We start from the raw sequence: 20,689 nt of genomic DNA, 5'->3' as shown, positions 1-20,689 counted from the left end.
TTGGGGACAGACTTGGTGGAGACAACCAAGCACTAACAGTGATCCTTAGTAAAGATTGCCACTTCCCCACCTTTGTAAAATCTGTCTTTCGGAAAAAGGTTATCACCAGAAAGGTTAACATCAGTATTCAAAACACTCTTCCTCAACCACATTTCAGTAATGACCAACACAGCTGGATTGGAGCTGTGAACCCACACTTTCAATTGATCAATTTTAGGTACAGTAATAAGCTTCTAGTGTTAATGTGCAGAAAACACAGGCTTTTACGAGAGCAGAAGTCAGTGAAACAGATATCAGAGCACAAGTCAGAATTGGGGCTAGAAACAATAGATGGGCCAGGGTGTACATGCACATTTCCAGATATCATCAACAGTAATAAAATCAAGGCATGGCAGAGGGAAGGAAGAGCTCTGCAGTGTTGATTTATGACATTTGAATGTGCATTAGATGGCAACAAGATCATATTGTATAGCAATTCATCAGGTAACATGAATACAAAGCCAGCGAGAGGTGGTTAGAATAGGATGGGAGGCCAAAAGACACTGTAACCAATAGAGAGTCCCGAGTGGGGGAACAAACCTAGTCTGTCCCACGGTTGGGTAAACAAGAAAGTTCATAATCAACAAAGCATGCAGGAGTCATGAGGCAAATAGCAAAATGCACAAGAAAAAAATATAACGACTTGGGGCTAGCCATTGTAAGTTCAGAGTCACACGCCCCAACAATGCCTGTGTGCTGGCTGGAGGTGAGCGAAAGCTCAGGAGAGAGGGGGGAGTGTGGTGGGGGTACCTGTACCAGGCAGGGGGAGACAAGCCAGGGCAGACGGTGAACAGATCGCCAGGTGGAATCCAAGCAGCAGTGCAGCAGGCAACGGGAGTAGGTGTCACACCCACTTGGGAGAAGCTTATTTCTGGAGGCAGATTTCTTGTAGAAAATGCCAGTGGATGGTCTCTGAACACCAGGAGAGGGCTTCAAAGGCCTCTGGATTTGGGCGGGGTAGCCTGTGAGACTCCTGCCATTTGTTGGGCACAAAGGCTTCGACATCTCTCACTTCACACCTCAGTGCTAATTGAAGTTGTATCTGGTCTGTCTCAGTTCCAGGTTGGATGGTGTCCTCAGGTCTCTACTGTTTGTTTGACAGAGCACCCTCTGTAAAGCTTGTAAAAATATATCCTTGGTAGTAGTAATCCTTCCAGGTAATTTTGTCCAAAATTAGGTTGTAGGATTGGAGTTTTGATCTGGAGTGAAGGTTATGCTCTGGACATCCTGTAGATGTCCCTGCTGAAAAATCCAAGTTTGTTGGTCACAGATACAATACCTTAAAAAAAAGGTAGGGACGTGGATCAGAAAGCCAGTCAGTATCTGGGGGGACCACCATTTTCCTCATGTAGAGCAACACGTCTCCTTTGCATAGAGTTGATTAGGCTGTTGATTGTGACCTGTTGAATATAGTCCCACTCAACTTCAATGCCTGTTGCAACTTGGCAGGAACTGGAACACACTTCCGTAACCATCAATCCAGAGCATCCCAAACATGCTCAATGGGTGACATGTCTGATCAGTATGCAGGCAATGGAAGAACTGGGACATTTTCAGCTTCCAGGAATTGTGTACAGATCCTTGTGACATGGGGCTGTGCATTATCATGCTGAAACATGAGGTGATGGTGGTGGATGAATGGCATGACAATTGGCCTCAGAATCTTTTCACGTATCTCTGTGCATTCAAATTGCCATTGATAAGATACAATTGTGTTCGTTGCCCGTAGATTATGCCTGCCCATACCATAACCCCACCGCCAATCATTTTCAATTATTGGTTCCAACCGCCGTGTCTTTGTGAGACGTAGAGTAGGTGAACGGATGATCTCCACGTGTGTTTCCCACCGTGAAGCATGGAGGAGGAGGTGTGAGGGTGTGGGGTTGTTTTGCTTTTGACACTGTCAGGGATTTTTTTAGAATTGAATGCACACTTAACCAGCATGGCTACCACAGCCGTCTGCAGCTATACGCCATCCCATCTGGTTTGCGCTTAGTGGAACTATCATTTGTTTTTCAACAGGAAAATGACCCAACACACCTCCAGTCTGTGTAAGGGCTATTTAACCAAGAAAGAGAGCGATGGATTGCTGAATCAGATGACTTGACCTCCACAATCACCCGACCTCAACCCAATTGAGATGGTTTGGGATGAGTTGGACCACTGAGTGAAAGAAAAGCAGCCAACAATTGCTCAGATTATGTGGGACCTCCTTCAAGACTGTTGGAAAAGCATTCCAGGTGAAGCTGGTTGAGAGAATGCCAAGAGTGTGCAAAGCTGTCATCAAGGGAAAGGGTGGCTAAAATATATTTTGATTTGTTTCACACGTTTTTGGTTACTACATGATTCCATATGTGTTATTTCATAGTTTTGATGTCTTCGCTATTATTCTAGAATGTAGAAAATAGTTCAAATAAAGAAAAACTCTTGAATGAGTAGGTGTGTCCAAACGTTTGACTGGTACTGTATAACTAACCAGCAAAGCAACTAGCTAATTAATGTCAGTCTGTTTAAATTGGAAATAGTCTTTGTAAAGAGTATTTCAGTGGTTTGGGATGCAATGTTCTTTCTGCATCAGTTAGGCACCAACGCCTGAAATATTTCAAAATGGTTCTTGCTCTCCCTTCGTCCACAATATGAATGTGATTGGCTGATGAGTTACATAAACATCAGCCTGTAAGGCAGTGTAACCTCAGCAACTTTACCACTTGTGCATATACAGCGCATAACCAGAGAGGAAGAGGCAACGTGAGGGGCTCCTCTCCTGTCAAAATCTGTCCACACGAGAATACAGCTATAAGCAGACCCAATGGTGATTTTTTTTGTATCGGGGAAAGTAGATTCATTTATCACCAGTACGGGTAAGACGTTTAATGTGGAAACAGTTTTATGTGTCTAATCATAGAATGACATATAGAATCTCTATTAAGTTAGTATGATCTCCGTGGTTCTAGCGGGCCTAGTAAAGATGTACCATATAACTTGTACCATGTATAATGTGGCCTTAATACAACCAGTCATAATGTTTTCACGTTTGTCCACTCACAAAATAATTCCAGCTTCCAAACAGTGCACTGTGCCCCCACAATTTGATGAATGGAAAGCCTACGAAAAAAAAAAAAAAGTTTGGCAATTGTCATTAGGCCCACTACACTTAGCCTGAATTGTACGGCGTCTCAGACACTTACTTATCTCCGCTGTGGCAAAATATGAGTGTTTTCCTTTTTGAACTACAGTGCAATTTTGAGGGTATACCGCCCATTTATATGCCAATTCACTCATTTTCATGCAGCTGACATGCGATAATGTTAAATATTGGTTTAATTGCCTATAGTTTTCTTGGCATTTCGTTTAGGGTCACGCGTTTACCTGTATTGAGCATGGGGATGAGGTCTAAACACACACTCTATTAGTGAGATGATGCTGACTAACGGAAAATGTGTAACTTTGAAAAACAACTGATTGGACATGTTATCCAGCGAATTGCATGTCCCCTTCTCACCGCCTGTCCCTCGTTTTAATCTAAGGATCATTCAAGTTGAATTAGGACCAGGTTGTGTGTTCTCTCTGTGGACCCTTCTGCCATTGGCTGATCTATGATCAGTTGAAACCAACAAAGAGAGAAACAGTGAAGTGAAGGGGAAGCAAGCCAACCGAAACTCTAGGTCAACTCTCTCTCCCCCTTTTTGTCTCTCTCTCTTCCTCTGTGTCGTTCTCCCTCTCCCCTCCCTCCCCCTCTCTCTCTCTTCCTCTGTGTCGTTCTCCCTCTCCCCTCCCTCCCCCTCTCTCGCTTTTCCTCTGTGTCGTTCTCCCTCTCCCCTCCCTCCCCCTCTCTCGCTTTTCCTCTGTGTCGTTCTCCCTCTCCCCTCCCTCCCCCTCTCTCTCTCTTCCTCTGTGTCGTTCTCCCTCTCCCCTCCCTCCCCCTCTCTCGCTTTTCCTCTGTGTCGTTCTCCCTCTCCCCTCCCTCCCCCTCTCTCGCTTTTCCTCTGTGTCGTTCTCCCTCTCCCCTCCCTCCCCCTCTCTCGCTTTTCCTCTGTGTCGTTCTCCCTCTCCCCTCCCTCCCCCTCTCTCGCTTTTCCTCTGTGTCGTTCTCCCTCTCCCCTCCCTCCCCCTCTCTCGCTTTTCCTCTGTGTCGTTCTCCCTCTCCCCTCCCTCCCCCTCTCTCGCTTTTCCTCTGTGTCGTTCTCCCTCTCCCCTCCCTCCCCCTCTCTCGCTTTTCCTCTGTGTCGTTCTCCCTCTCCCCTCCCTCCCCCTCTCTCGCTTTTCCTCTGTGTCGTTCTCCCTCTCCCCTCCCTCCCCCTCTCTCGCTTTTCCTCTGTGTCGTTCTCCCTCTCCCCTCCCTCCCCCTCTCTCGCTTTTCCTCTGTGTCGTTCTCCCTCTCCCCTCCCTCCCCCTCTCTCGCTTTTCCTCTGTGTCTTTCTCCCTCTCCCCTCCCTCCCCCTCTCTCGCTTTTCCTCTGTGTCGTTCTCCCTCTCCCCTCCCTCCCCCTCTCTCGCTTTTCCTCTGTGTCATTCTCCCTCTCCCCTCCCTCCCCCCCTCTCGCTTTTCCTCTGTGTCATTCTCCCTCTCCCCTCCCTCCCCCTCTCTCGCTTTTCCTCTGTGTCATTCTCCCTCTCCCCTCCCTCCCCCTCTCTCGCTTTTCCTCTGTGTCATTCTCCCTCTCCCCTCCCTCCCCCTCTCTTGCTTTTCCTCTGTGTCATTCTCCCTCTCCCCTCCCTCCCTCCCCCTCTCTCTTTTTCCTCTGTGTCATTCTCCCTCTCCCCTCCCTCCCTCCCCCTCTCTCGCTTTTCCTCTGTGTCATTCTCCCTCTCCCCTCCCTCCCTCCCCCTCTCTCGCTTTTCCTCTGTGTCATTCTCCCTCTCCCCTCCCTCCCCCTCTCTCGCTTTTCCTCTGTGTCATTCTCCCTCTCCCCTCCCTCCCTCCCCCTCTCTCGCTTTTCCTCTGTGTCATTCTCCCTCTCCCCTCCCTCCCCCTCTCTCGCTTTTCCTCTGTGTCATTCTCCCTCTCCCCTCCCTCCCCCTCTCTCGCTTTTCCTCTGTGTCATTCTCCCTCTCCCCTCCCTCCCCCTCTCTCGCTTTTCCTCTGTGTCATTCTCCCTCTCCCCTCCCTCCCCCTCTCTCGCTTTTCCTCTGTGTCATTCTCCCTCTCCCCTCCCTCCCCCTCTCTCGCTTTTCCTCTGTGTCATTCTCCCTCTCCCCTCCCTCCCCCTCTCTCGCTTTTCCTCTGTGTCATTCTCCCTCTCCCCTCCCTCCCCCTCTCTCGCTTTTCCTCTGTGTCATTCTCCCTCTCCCCTCCCTCCCCCTCTCTCGCTTTTCCTCTGTGTCATTCTCCCTCTCCCCTCCCTCCCCCTCTCTCGCTTTTCCTCTGTGTCATTCTCCCTCTCCCCTCCCTCCCCCTCTCTCGCTTTTCCTCTGTGTCATTCTCCCTCTCCCCAACCTCCCCCTCTCTCGCTTTTCCTCTGTGTCATTCTCCCTCTCCCCTCCCTCCCCCTCTCTCGCTTTTCCTCTGTGTCATTCTCCCTCTCCCCTCCCTCCCCCTCTCTCGCTTTTCCTCTGTGTCATTCTCCCTCTCCCCTCCCTCCCCCTCTCTCGCTTTTCCTCTGTGTCATTCTCCCTCTCCCCTCCCTCCCCCTCTCTCGCTTTTCCTCTGTGTCATTCTCCCTCTCCCCTCCCTCCCCCTCTCTCGCTTTTCCTCTGTGTCATTCTCCCTCTCCCCTCCCTCCCCCTCTCTCGCTTTTCCTCTGTGTCATTCTCCCTCTCCCCTCCCTCCCCCTCTCTCGCTTTTCCTCTGTGTCATTCTCCCTCTCCCCTCCCTCCCCCTCTCTCGCTTTTCCTCTGTGTCATTCTCCCTCTCCCCTCCCTCCCCCTCTCTCGCTTTTCCTCTGTGTCATTCTCCCTCTCCCCTCCCTCCCCCTCTCTCGCTTTTCCTCTGTGTCATTCTCCCTCTCCCCTCCCTCCCCCTCTCTCGCTTTTCCTCTGTGTCATTCTCCCTCTCCCCTCCCTCCCCCTCTCTCGCTTTTCCTCTGTGTCATTCTCCCTCTCCCCTCCCTCCCCCTCTCTCGCTTTTCCTCTGTGTCATTCTCCCTCTCCCCTCCCTCCCCCTCTCTCGCTTTTCCTCTGTGTCATTCTCCCTCTCCCCTCCCTCCCCCTCTCTCGCTTTTCCTCTGTGTCATTCTCCCTCTCCCCTCCCTCCCCCTCTCTCGCTTTTCCTCTGTGTCATTCTCCCTCTCCCCTCCCTCCCCCTCTCTCGCTTTTCCTCTGTGTCATTCTCCCTCTCCCCTCCCTCCCCCTCTCTCGCTTTTCCTCTGTGTCATTCTCCCTCTCCCCTCCCTCCCCCTCTCTCGCTTTTCCTCTGTGTCATTCTCCCTCTCCCCTCCCTCCCCCTCTCTCGCTTTTCCTCTGTGTCATTCTCCCTCTCCCCTCCCTCCCCCTCTCTCGCTTTTCCTCTGTGTCATTCTCCCTCTCCCCTCCCTCCCCCTCTCTCGCTTTTCCTCTGTGTCGTTCTCCCTCTCCCCTCCCTCCCCCTCTCTCGCTTTTCCTCTGTGTCGTTCTCCCTCTCCCCTCCCTCCCCCTCTCTCGCTTTTCCTCTGTGTCGTTCTCCCTCTCCCCTCCCTCCCCCTCTCTCGCTTTTCCTCTGTGTCGTTCTCCCTCTCCCCTCCCTCCCCCTCTCTCGCTTTTCCTCTGTGTCGTTCTCCCTCTCCCCTCCCTCCCCCTCTCTCGCTTTTCCTCTGTGTCGTTCTCCCTCTCCCCTCCCTCCCCCTCTCTCGCTTTTCCTCTGTGTCGTTCTCCCTCTCCCCTCCCTCCCCCTCTCTCGCTTTTCCTCTGTGTCGTTCTCCCTCTCCCCTCCCTCCCCCTCTCTCGCTTTTCCTCTGTGTCGTTCTCCCTCTCCCCTCCCTCCCCCTCTCTCGCTTTTCCTCTGTGTCGTTCTCCCTCTCCCCTCCCTCCCCCTCTCTCGCTTTTCCTCTGTGTCGTTCTCCCTCTCCCCTCCCTCCCCCTCTCTCGCTTTTCCTCTGTGTCGTTCTCCCTCTCCCCTCCCTCCCCCTCTCTCGCTTTTCCTCTGTGTCGTTCTCCCTCTCCCCTCCCTCCCCCTCTCTCGCTTTTCCTCTGTGTCGTTCTCCCTCTCCCCTCCCTCCCCCTCTCTCGCTTTTCCTCTGTGTCGTTCTCCCTCTCCCCTCCCTCCCCCTCTCTCGCTTTTCCTCTGTGTCGTTCTCCCTCTCCCCTCCCTCCCCCTCTCTCGCTTTTCCTCTGTGTCGTTCTCCCTCTCCCCTCCCTCCCCCTCTCTCGCTTTTCCTCTGTGTCGTTCTCCCTCTCCCCTCCCTCCCCCTCTCTCGCTTTTCCTCTGTGTCATTCTCCCTCTCCCCTCCCTCCCCCTCTCTCGCTTTTCCTCTGTGTCATTCTCCCTCTCCCCTCCCTCCCCCTCTCTCGCTTTTCCTCTGTGTCATTCTCCCTCTCCCCTCCCTCCCCCTCTCTCGCTTTTCCTCTGTGTCATTCTCCCTCTCCCCTCCCTCCCCCTCTCTCGCTTTTCCTCTGTGTCATTCTCCCTCTCCCCTCCCTCCCCCTCTCTCGCTTTTCCTCTGTGTCATTCTCCCTCTCCCCTCCCTCCCCCTCTCTCGCTTTTCCTCTGTGTCATTCTCCCTCTCCCCTCCCTCCCCCTCTCTCGCTTTTCCTCTGTGTCATTCTCCCTCTCCCCTCCCTCCCCCTCTCTCGCTTTTCCTCTGTGTCATTCTCCCTCTCCCCTCCCTCCCCCTCTCTCGCTTTTCCTCTGTGTCATTCTCCCTCTCCCCTCCCTCCCCCTCTCTCGCTTTTCCTCTGTGTCATTCTCCCTCTCCCCTCCCTCCCCCTCTCTCGCTTTTCCTCTGTGTCATTCTCCCTCTCCCCTCCCTCCCCCTCTCTCGCTTTTCCTCTGTGTCATTCTCCCTCTCCCCTCCCTCCCCCTCTCTCGCTTTTCCTCTGTGTCATTCTCCCTCTCCCCTCCCTCCCCCTCTCTCGCTTTTCCTCTGTGTCATTCTCCCTCTCCCCTCCCTCCCCCTCTCTCGCTTTTCCTCTGTGTCATTCTCCCTCTCCCCTCCCTCCCCCTCTCTCGCTTTTCCTCTGTGTCATTCTCCCTCTCCCCTCCCTCCCCCTCTCTCGCTTTTCCTCTGTGTCATTCTCCCTCTCCCCTCCCTCCCCCTCTCTCGCTTTTCCTCTGTGTCATTCTCCCTCTCCCCTCCCTCCCCCTCTCTCGCTTTTCCTCTGTGTCATTCTCCCTCTCCCCTCCCTCCCCCTCTCTCGCTTTTCCTCTGTGTCATTCTCCCTCTCCCCTCCCTCCCCCTCTCTCGCTTTTCCTCTGTGTCATTCTCCCTCTCCCCTCCCTCCCCCTCTCTCGCTTTTCCTCTGTGTCATTCTCCCTCTCCCCTCCCTCCCCCTCTCTCGCTTTTCCTCTGTGTCATTCTCCCTCTCCCCTCCCTCCCCCTCTCTCGCTTTTCCTCTGTGTCATTCTCCCTCTCCCCTCCCTCCCCCTCTCTCGCTTTTCCTCTGTGTCATTCTCCCTCTCCCCTCCCTCCCCCTCTCTCGCTTTTCCTCTGTGTCATTCTCCCTCTCCCCTCCCTCCCCCTCTCTCGCTTTTCCTCTGTGTCATTCTCCCTCTCCCCTCCCTCCCCCTCTCTCGCTTTTCCTCTGTGTCATTCTCCCTCTCCCCTCCCTCCCCCTCTCTCGCTTTTCCTCTGTGTCATTCTCCCTCTCCCCTCCCTCCCCCTCTCTCGCTTTTCCTCTGTGTCATTCTCCCTCTCCCCTCCCTCCCCCTCTCTCGCTTTTCCTCTGTGTCATTCTCCCTCTCCCCTCCCTCCCCCTCTCTCGCTTTTCCTCTGTGTCATTCTCCCTCTCCCCTCCCTCCCCCTCTCTCGCTTTTCCTCTGTGTCATTCTCCCTCTCCCCTCCCTCCCCCTCTCTCGCTTTTCCTCTGTGTCATTCTCCCTCTCCCCTCCCTCCCCCTCTCTCGCTTTTCCTCTGTGTCATTCTCCCTCTCCCCTCCCTCCCCCTCTCTCGCTTTTCCTCTGTGTCATTCTCCCTCTCCCCTCCCTCCCCCTCTCTCGCTTTTCCTCTGTGTCATTCTCCCTCTCCTCTCTCTCTCTCTCTCTCTCTCTCTCTCTCTCTCTCTCTCTCTCTCTCTCTCTCTCTCTCTCTCTCTCTCTCTCTCTCTCTCTCTCTCTCTCTCTCTCTCTCTCTCTCTCTCTCTCTCTCTCTCTCTCTCTCTCTCTCTCTCTCTCTCCGTGTTTGAATATTGTGCTGTGTATCTTCACACATTGTCAGAAAACGAACTCTTAGCCAAGGCGTGACATAAAGAAAGTAATTGTTAAGTGTATAGACAGCCATACTGTACTCCTTTGGAAAACAACAGATTTGTGTTTGCCTCTATGTCTCCCCATACACTCCCACAGTTTCAACTTACATTTTTTGGGGGCCTTTTTCTGCATTTTTGTTTTCCAGTGAGACAGGTTATTTCTTGATACAATAGAAACACACAAGGGTGCGTACACTCTTGGGGAAAAAAGCGCTATAAAGGGTTCTTCGGCTGTCCCCATAGGAGAACCCTTTGAAGAATCTTTCTTGGTTCCAGGTAGAACATTTTACATGGAAGCAAAAAAGTGTTCTCCTATGGGGACAGCTGAGGAACCCTCTTTGAATCCTTTTTTCTAAGTGTAGGGAAGGACAGAGAAGTTCACAGAATTGCACTGAGATTTTTCACTTTAAAATGTATGCCAAACAAAAACCAATGATTTCAAAGTGTAACAAACCATACAAATCTATGCACTATTTATGCAGAAAATGTTACAAAAACACATTTACTGGAAGAACAGTGCAAATGCAAAGTACGGTAACAGAATTACAGTAAAATCTCCCTCACTTTTTAATGTGATCACGTTTTCCAAAAACTCTGTTCGGGCTAGGCCCCTTTTTTCTCAATTTCCGATAGAATGACGTGCCCAAAGTAAACTGCCTGTTGCTCAGGCCCTGAAGCCAGGATATGCATATAATTGGTACTATTGGAAAGAAAACACTTTGAAGTTTGTAGAAATGTTAAAATAATGTAGGAGAATATAACACAATAGATATGGTAGGAGAAAATCCACAAAAAAAACAACCAGACATTTTTGTTTTTGAGAGACCATGCTCTTACAATGGCAAGTATAAGGGCATACTGGATGCATCCCAGGATGCAATTCCTATGTCTTCCACAGGGTGTCAGCAGTCTATGTTCAAGGTTTCAGGCTTGTAACTTCAAAAACGAATAAGAAATATCAGATTTAGTACAGGGACACAGTCTTGGAAATTCGTGTTTGTGTGCCCTATGAAGACAGGACGTTCCTGCTAAAATCGGTTTCCTATTGAACATACTTCTTTCCGTAAGAAATATTATAGTTTGATTACATTTTAGGGTGTCTGAGGAGTTAATAGAAACGTATTTTGACTTGTTGAAACAAAGTTCAGGGGTAGATTTTCGGATTCCTTTCTCTGCATGTTGAACGAGTGGATTACTCAAATTGATAGCGCCAACTAAACAGACTTTTTGGGATATAAAGAAGGATCTTATCTAACAAAACGACACTACATGTTATAGATGGGTCCCTTTGGATGACAAATCAGAGGAAGAGCACACACACACACACACACACACACACACACACACACACACACACACACACACACACACACACACACACACACACACACACACACACACACACACACACACACACACACACACACACACACACACACACACACACACACACACACACAGTATGACATACACGCTAATGGCTGCAGTCAATTTAAGTGCTGTAACACCATAAAGAAATAAAAGGATCGTTACTAATTGACTGTGAATGGCACACTAACCTAGAGTAAATGACAAACTACGTTCCAGCTGTGTTTCTTTTTTCTAGTCATTGAGGTGACATGATATTTCTTTAAAGTCAGTCACTTTTCAGAATGCAAATTATGCAACTACTTTCCCTGTAAATGATCATTTGTAGTCCCAATTTGTAATCGCAGTAAATAAAATATATCCTGCTCTCTCTCTGTCTCTCACCCTCTCTTTTTCTCTCTCTCTGTCCCTCTGTCTCTCTGTCTTTGAACTTTCAACATGAGATGTTCCCTCAGATAAGAACCATAATAATATGTCATTATGTAAGAGGAGAAGAAGGTGTCATAAGGAAACTATTGTTTATGTCTAGCTTACCACACAAAACCCAATCCAAATGTTTCGGTCCAATTACTCATTAAATGTTTCTAATATTTCACAACACTTAATTGTCCGTAATGGGATAAACGAGTTGTATTGAATTGAAATGTCAGTAACATGCTGTGCGCACTAGCCTTGAGAAGTAACCAACTGTTGACAGTTTGATACCAGCTAGAGATAGCTATCCCTGGTTTAGCTGCGTCAGTGTTACAGGTGAGGTGGGGTGGGGCAATGCTCATTTTGAGGCAAAAATACGTAGAGGGTCACTCCAGGCCACACTTTCTGAAGGAAAGGGGTAGTAGAGCGACCATTCTAAGTTATGAGCACATTACAGCACACTTTAATACACGGTTGGGGTAAATTCGAATTCAAGTCAGTCGAATCAGGAATGATTTGAATTTTAAATTCAATTTTTTTTTAAAGCTTTTTAAATAGTTTCTATTTTTAACTTTATTCAGTCTGTTATTGAAAATAGATGCTATTTTTTCAATTATTGAATTGAAATTTCAGTTTAATTGAATGAGCAAGTCAGAAGAGCTTGGTGCCTCTCCAACATGTGTCCTTCAAACTCTTTCTCCTGAAGTGTTTCACCACCACGAAATCACCTGGGTTCAAACAGTGTTCAGCTCCACCTGCTAAATTTGGCAAAGACGCTTTCACCTGGGGTAAAAGAGTCTTAAGAACACTGTTAACCTTTCATGAGCCTCTACCCCGGGTCCGGGATCACCCCCCACCCCCCCACACACTGATTAGCATAGCTAGCATAGCTTCACAAGTAGATAGTAGCATCTAAATATCATTAAATCACAAGTCCAAGACACCAGATGAAAGATACAGATCTTGTGAATAAAGCCACCATTTCAGATTTTTAAAATGTTTTACAGGGAAGACAAAATATGTAAATCTATTAGCTAAACACGTTAGCAAAATACACAATTTCTTTGTCCACCATTTTTTCTCTCCACCAGTAGCTATCACCAATTCGGCTAAACTAAGATATTGATAGCCAATAACCAATAAAAAACCTCATCAGATGACAGTCTGATAACATATTTATGGTATAGGATAGGTTTTGTTAGAAAAAAGTGCATATTTCAGGTAGAAATCACAGTTTACAATTGCACCGACCATCACAACACGACTAGAATTACTATAGAGAGCAACGTGTATGACCAATTTACTCATCATAAAACATTTCATAAGAATAGACAAAGCATAGCAATGGAAAGACCCAGATCTTGTGATTCCAGACAATATTTCAGATTTTCTAAGCGTTTTACAGCGAAAACACAATAAATCGATAAGTTAGCATACCACATGTGCAAACGTTACCAGAGCATCGATTCAAGCCAAAGAGAGCTATAACGTAATCATCGCCAAAATATATAAATTTTTTCACTAACCTTCTCAGAATTCTTCCGATGACACTCCTGTAACATCATTTTACAACATACATATACAGTTTGTTCGAAAATGTGCATATTTAGCCATACAAAACCGTGGTTACACAATGAAAATAGTAGGAAATCAAGCCTCAAAATGTCGGACGTCATCTTTCAGAGTGATCTAGTTTAATCGAAAGCTAATCATATACTTGACTAAAAAATACAGGGTTGACAGGAATCGAAAGACAAATTAGTTCTTAATGCAATCGCTGATTTACATTTCTAAAATTATCCTTACTTTCTTATACAGCGTTCGCCAAGAGAAGCTATAACAAACAAAATGGCGTAATATGTGTTTAAAATATTTCGACAGAACAACGATTTATCATATTAAATATTTCTTACTATGAGGTGATTTTCCATCAGATTCTTGGGCAATGTATCCTTTCTTGGGTCTAATCTTCTTTTGGTCGATAGATGTCCTCTGTCCTTCGAAATATCCACTAACGATCGAACGGGACCCCGAAACGTGCCCAAAGTTTCAGAGTGCACGACAAAGAAATTCCTCAAAATCGCACTAAACGGATATAAATTGCTATAAAACGGTTCAAATTAACTACATTATGATGTTTTTAACAACTATAACGACTAAAAACATGACCGAAGAAATATCACTGGCTAAACAACCATTTGGAAGGAGGCAGGTCTGATGTCCATCTTGCGCAAGACGCATGCAGGAAGAGGTCGGTATTTCCACGTTTTCGTGTTTTATAGTGGCTCTGATTGCGCAATCGAATCCATTCAAAGCGTGATGACGTACTGACACCCAGAGGAAGACGTAGGCAGTGTCGGTTTCTCCATAGCATCTACTGGCACCTTAAAACCGACCCCAGATCAGGGGTCAACATTTCTGAAATCTGACTCCCTGTCAGGAAAAGTGCTGTAGAAGTAGTTCTGTACCACTCAGAGACAAAATTCCAACGGCTATAGAAACTAGAAAGTGTTTTCTATCCAATAATAACAATAATATGCATATTGTACGATCAAGAATTGAGCACGAGGCAGTTTAATTTGGAGACCAAAAAATGCTAATGCGGAACAGCACCCCCTATAGTTGCAAGAAGTTTTAAGGGTGACACAATATGACCTCCTCCGTTCCTTGAAGGGACAAGCTGTTCTGGGTATGATCTCTCTCACGAGTGCTTTCGCCACAGCAGCCGGTGGGCTCTCCTGCAAGGGAAAACAATACTTATTCCCCTCACAAGGGGTCAACTCAATGAAGTCCATCATTAATGCTCAAAAGGTCCTTCGGTCCTTGGATTGACTGAAATGTTAGTTAGTCATACAAATCAAACATTTCTTGCAGAAATTCTCTGCAAACACAGTACAGCCTACTCTACACCAACATTAATTTACAATATCCACCATCCCTCCTTTGACAATTTTGCAAGGAACTGGAGAGTACAACGGGACATGGCAAGTCTGCTCCGCTCATCAAGCCATACACCCGACGTGTCCTTATGACAGCACCCCGCCCACTTGAGTTGTCTCTAAAGCATCAGCCTTGGCCTGTAAAGCAACGATGTAATTAACAGAGAAAGGGTTGGTGGGAGCTGGAACTGCTGCCATCTGTAGGAGGGAGGAAACGGAAGAAGAAGTAGCCCGTTTAGCTGCACAGTTAGCCTTGGCATTCCCCAGAGAAATGTTATCTTTAGAGGGAGCATGGGCCTGACACTTTATCACTGAGATTAACGAGGGGAGTTGAACAGCCTCCAACAGACAGGACACAAGCTTACCGTGAGTCATTTGTTTTCCAGGGGAGGTCGAAAACCCTCTATTCTTCTACAATGTTCCAAATCATGCACTACACCAAATGAATACCTACTGTCGGTGTATATGTTAACAGAGCTGTCTTTATCCAAAATACAAGCTCTAGTCAAAATATAATTATGCTCCTTGAGCTGACAAGTGAGATGGGAACCTTGCAGTCTCCACAGTCTCCAAATTGGTCACAACAGCACAACCAACTTAAGGCTCTCCTTAATCATTACGCTGAGCAGACCCATCTACAAATCCGGATTTTCTAACAGGGTATCTCAAGTCCAACCTAGGGCTACAGTCAATTTCAAGAGCTAAGTCACAGTCATGGTCTTCAACCAGCATCTGCTATTGGGAGAAGCGTTCAGTTAAAGGGTAAAGAATTGTAGACCGCTTCCGAGTAACATGGGACATTGTCAACAGAATGTTCTGATCGTCTAGCAGTCTCGCAGGCTTTAAATGAGCCGTTTTTGCCTGTGTAATAATTGCGTGCACAGCATGGGGCGCATGGAGGGTTAGAGGAGACACAGCCACAATATCAGAACATGCCAAAACAGCCTCAGTAGCAGCCGCTACCGATCTCAAACAGGAAACCATTCCCCTGATCACACTATCCAATCGTTTAGAATTATAACAGGTCTATATCCATGATACTCCGTCAAAAGTGCTGACATAAACTCCCCCGTCTCAGAAACAAACAGATGAAAAGGTTTTGTATGGTCGGGCAGGCCCAGACAAGGGTTGGACATCAGAATTTGTTTCAATTCTACCAATGCCACCTCAGCCTCATCGGTCCAGACCACAACTTCACTCGCCTCCATCTTTGTCCCATAAATACAATCCTGCAGTAGTTGAAATATCTCTGCATAGTCTTTCAACCATGGACGGACGACAGTAACCAGCCACACCCAACAAAGACATCATGTGTTGCTTGGTGCCAGGTTTTTAGGCAACCCTTTAATTGCCCATCGCTCCACCATCCCCTTTCTGGGTTACATCATTGCTGCAGGGAGTGTACAGATGGATCGTGGAAAAGTGAGAGCGGTAGTGGATTGGCCCCAGCTTACATCCAGAGTGCAGCTACAACGTTTCCTGGGATTCACCCATTTTTATCACCGCTTTATCCGGGGTTACAGCACCCTGGTTTCCCCCCTGTCTGCACTCACCTCTCCCAAGGTTCTGTTCATGTGGTCCCAAGCTGCTGACCGGGCGTTCCGGAATCTCAAACACCGCTTCAGCACAGCTCCTATCTTGGTTCATCCTGACCCGTCCCGCCAGTTTGTGGTGCATGCCAATGCTTCGGATGTCAGAGTGGGGGCTGTCTTGTACCAGCGTTCTGCCCTGGACCTCAAGCTGCATCCCTGCGCCTTCTTCTCCCACTGCCTCAACTCCACAGAGAGGAATTACGATGTGGGGAATCGTGGGTTTCTTGCGGTGAAGATAGCATTGGAGGAGTGGAGATAACCAGATGTTCGTTCCTGATAGGGTCTGCTCCTCGTCCTGGAGTTGGCCCACTCCTCCAGGCTTGCCTGCCATCCGGGCTCCCGGCGGACCCTGGCCTTTGTGCGACAAAGCATTTGGTGATTCCTGACGTCTCCGCGTTCGTCGCCGCATGCATGATCTGTGCATAGAACAAGACTCCTCGGCAAGCTCCGGCTGGTCTCATTCAACCTCTGCCTGTCCCTTACCGTCCCTGGTCTCATATATCCCTGGACTTTGTCACATGTCTCCCCCCGTCTGATGACAACATCCTGACCGTAGTGGATCGGTTTTCCAAAGCTGCCCACTTCCTTCCTCTCCCCAAGCTACACTCTGCCAAAGAGGTGGCCCAGCTCATGGTGCAGCTTGTCTTCCGGATACATGGACTGCCTGTGGGCATGGTCTCCAACCGGGGTCCTCAGTTCTCATTCCGGTTCTGGAAGGCGTTCTTGCCACTCATTGGGTCGTCAGCCAGCCTATCCTCTGGGTTCCACCCCCATTCCAACGGCTAGTCGGAGAGAGCCAACCAAGACCTGGAGACAACTCTGCACTGCCTGGTCTCCGCCAACCTCACTGGAGCCGGCAACTAGTGTAGGTCGAATGTGCCCGAAACACCCTTCCTTGCTCTATTGCCCTTTGAATGTTCCCTGGGGTATCAGCCTCCACTCTTCCCTGAGCAGGAGAAAGAGGTTGGCATACCTTCGGCCAAGATGTTTTTCCGCCACTGTCATCGTACCTGGAAGAGAGCCCGGTCGGCCCTTCTCAAGTCCACCTCCAGTGGCAGATCGCCACCGGACCCCGGGCTCCCCGGTATCGTCTCGGGCAGAAGGTATGGCTGTCCACCTGGGATCTACCCCTACGGGTGCTGGGTCCCCGCTAGGGACATCCTGGACTCAGGCCTCATCGCGGATTTCCAAAGCCGGCACCTTGGTCAGCCAGGTATGCGCCCAGGTAGTACGCCAGGTGGCGCCCCTAGAGAGGGGGAGGGGTACTGTCACACCCTGATCTTTTTCACCTGTGTTTGTGCTTGTCTCCACACCCATCCAGGTGTCGCCAATCTTCCCCATTATCCCCAGTGTGTTTATACCTGTGTTGTCTGTTTGTCTGTTGCCAGTTCATTTTGTTTCGTGAAACCTACCAGAGTTTTTCCCCTTGCTCCTGTCTGTTCAAGTTCCTGTTTTCTAGTTTTTCCCAGTTTTGACCATTCTGCCTACCCTGACCCTGACCCTGAGCCTGCCTGCCGTTCTGTACCTTGCCACACCACAATGGATTATTGACCCCTGCCTACACTGACCCTGAGCCTGCCTGCCATTCTGTACCTTGCCACACCACACAGGATTATTGACCCCTGCCTACACGGACCCTGAGACTGCCTGCTGTTCTGGACCTTTTGCACCCTATCTGGATTATTGACCTCTGCCTGCCCCTTGACCTGTCATTTTGCCTGCCCCTGTACTAGTAATAAACTTTTACTTCGACACTGTCTGCATCTGGGTCTTACCTGAAACGCGATACACTTGAAGTCAATATTACACGAATCACTCTTTATTGTCAGCAAGCTGGAGAGGTCAGTCAGTTGGATGCAGAAATTATCAGTCTGAAGTGAGCTCTATACATAGTGACTTATATACTGCCACATAAAAACCAACATAAACATGATTCATTGGATTGATTCCAGCATGTGACTGGCGCCATCTCCTATCTTAATTTATAGAACATGTTCTGGGCGTTCTGCCAGATGGTCCTAAGGAAAGGGTCATGACTCCCTCATATCTTTACCCAGCACAGGCAGGAAACAAGGATTACTTATGACACGAAAGACTAAATGAACATTATCTCATCATTACATACAATGATCCTGGTTTACTGTCCCTCTCCTATTAGAATCATGGTTTTACACACAGCACAACTATACAAATGGAATAGTCTTCTTCCTTTACAAGTGACAGTACAGATACAGTATCATAATATTTCAGAGAAAAAGATCTGAACACAAAGCATGCATGATATTAAAAAGCTATGTAATATATGATTGTTTGTACAAAACAAATCTTATTTTACCAAAAATGTACACACATTGACCTAAATACAGTGAAACTGTGAAGAGGAAGATATCTATGATAATGGGACCTGAGGCTGTATCATGGACCTAGCAGAATCTCTCATAGTCAAATACATTCAAAAGACACACGCGCGCGCATGCATACACACACACACACACTGAATCACATGATCAAATCCATGTAAAAAAAAAAAAGCGAGAGCTAGTTACTCCTCCGTGTCAGTGATACACAGTGCAACATTTTAACTAAAAGTTTCAGTGTAACAAAATCTTACCTTGCCAACAGAAAACTACAGACACAATAAGGCCCTCAGTACTGCACTACAAATATGAGCCCACGTACTGTGTAACTATAGCTTTTTTCTCAAGTACTTGTAAACCAAGACCCTTCAAGTTTTCATTTACAGTACGGTGCTGAAACAAAAGGGCTTTGGTTTGTCATCTCAAGTTTGAAATTAATGAATAAAAACTATAATTGAAACTATTGTGAAATAATTAACAGTTGTCAACCCAGCCATTTGGGATTATATGTACAGTATCTCGGTCTGACAGCCTCTACCATACGTCACACAAGCCTGCACACTATAAAGCTGAACAACGAAGCTAAATAGAAATGCGCAGGGGAGGAAAAGCCAAGAAGTAACTTTAAAGCACACATTTCTTCATGTTGGAGTCTTTCTAGGAGATTCCTCTCCTAGTTTTTGTGTCAGACAGCAAACAAACACGCTAATGTTCAGGATAGCGATACCTCTCCTCTTCTTTTCCTTCAATTTCCTTCCATTCAATCAGGCAGGTGAAGAAGTCTCTCTCAGACATAGTCCTTCCTGTCGTATCCCGCTGCGCCCCCGCTGCGAGGGGCGGAGTAGGCCATGCCGGGGGGCTTGTACCTCTTCTCCTCCCTGGGGGGGCAGGAGCTGCACAGCATGGCCCCTCCGATCAGTAGCAGGGCTGCGGCCCCCCAGCCAATGTAGAGAGAGGCCCCCAGTTCCCTCTTCTGTGCGTTGATCAGAAGAGGGTTGTAGAAGTCTTGGATGATGGTGCTGGCCGACCAGGAGACAGGGATGAGGACGAGGATCCCGGCCAGGATGAAGAAGATTCCGGAGATGATCATGACTTTAGCTTTGGCGGGTTCATCATCGATGCAGTTGGTGCACTTGGCTCCGACGATGGAGACCATCACCCCTAGAATCCCCAGGATGATTGCGATGATTGTCATGGCTCTGGCGGCCTGCAGGTCCTGGGGCAAGGCCAGGAGGGAGTCGTAGACCTTACACTGCATCTGCCCCGTGCTCTGAGTCACACAGTTCATCCATAGGCCCTCCCATATGGTCTGGGATGTGATAATGTTAGCTCCGATATAGGCTGTCACCTTCCACAAGGGCAAAGCACAGACCACGATGCCCAGGATGAATCCTATGACGCCCAGGGCAATTCCCACGATCTCCATGCCCATCGACATGCTAGCTCCCTGGGCTGGCTCTCTCCAACACCTGCCCTTCCTGGTGGAACGAGGATGTGACTTAACTAAGAAGTTCTTAGAACCTGCTGAGATTCTCAACTTCCAGAATCCAGTGCACAAATTCTAGAACTAACAGAGGATTCAGTCAAGCTGAGATTCTAATCAAAGACAGAAGTTTCTGTTCCAAATCTGGAGCTTCTTTGTGGTTCTTTGTGTTCAGTGTTCTTCCTTGTAACTCCTCTCTCGCTCTCTCTTTCTCGCTCTGTGTGTGGGGGTGTGATGTAGCTAAGTGATGCTGCCACATACTCAGAGATCCTTTAAACCCCAGGGTAGGCAGGAGAGAAGGAAGGGACCAGTCACCTGGTGATGATGTCTCAGTATGGTAGAACAGGTGCTTTCAAGCTCTTCACAAAAACAATGACCTGCCCATAGAGGCTACTGAGAGAAGGGGATGGATGGAGGAGGAGGAGGAGGGAGGAGAAGCAGGAGAGATGAGAGAAGAGAAGGGAGGGAGGAGGCAGCCAGAGGGGAGGGTTTCACCTGTAATCTGACTCCCTCTTGACTGTTCCTTAAAGGAACATAAGGACAATGACAATTACCCTGGCCTTGCCTGCTCCTTTCAGAAGAAATAATGCCCTCTAAATGTTGGGGGAAAGTATGCTGAATCATGTCTTCTGACTGGATTTACACTGTATATTTGAGGTACAGGCTGGTATAGGTGGGTCGTTCCACGACATGAGTGCCTTTTGTGTAACAAGTGCCTTTTTATTAATATGAATAAAGACTTGCTAAAGTTCCAAAATTCAGCATTTGACATGTCCCTCCTTGCACCCTCTATGACTTCTGGGAATATTTTAACGCACTTAACCGCACACTTTATCCAAGTTTTTACCATCATTGTAAAGCTCTAGTTATTTTGTGGCTTTGACAAAGTCATTTCTGAAGATTATAATTTATTTCATGTGATTAGCGATTCATTTAAGTCTGTCCCTCATTTTAAGGTCAACTCTTATGTGAACTGAACTCTCATTTTAATATGGTGATACTATTAATTTTAAAAAAAAGATTTCAAAAGAAACATTCAACATCTGAAAGTAAAATCATAGTGTGGATAAAAACTGAGTGGGTCATGCATACAGTAACACGTCAACCCTGTTACCTATAGATATACAGGCTTGAAATGTTTGAACAAATTACATTTTTTGGTGAAGCTTGCATTAAATTG

At 48.0% G+C, this 20,689-nt stretch overlaps 1 protein-coding gene across 1 annotated transcript; it reads right to left on the bottom strand.

Moving 5' to 3' along the window:
- Positions 1-17,530: 17,530 nt before the first annotated feature.
- Positions 17,531-19,844, bottom strand: LOC139536874 (claudin-4-like). Its single transcript, XM_071337573.1, has one exon. It carries the CDS (start codon positions 19,462-19,464, stop codon positions 18,814-18,816), a length of 651 nt encoding a protein of 216 aa, XP_071193674.1. The 5' UTR covers positions 19,465-19,844; the 3' UTR covers positions 17,531-18,813.
- Between the last annotated feature and the right edge of the window lie 845 nt (positions 19,845-20,689).

The sequence above is a fragment of the Salvelinus alpinus genome, chromosome 13 (assembly GCF_045679555.1).
Source record: "Salvelinus alpinus chromosome 13, SLU_Salpinus.1, whole genome shotgun sequence".
In the NCBI taxonomy this organism is placed as follows: Eukaryota; Metazoa; Chordata; class Actinopteri; order Salmoniformes; family Salmonidae; genus Salvelinus; species Salvelinus alpinus.
This window is presented reverse-complemented; position numbering and strand designations above follow the sequence as displayed.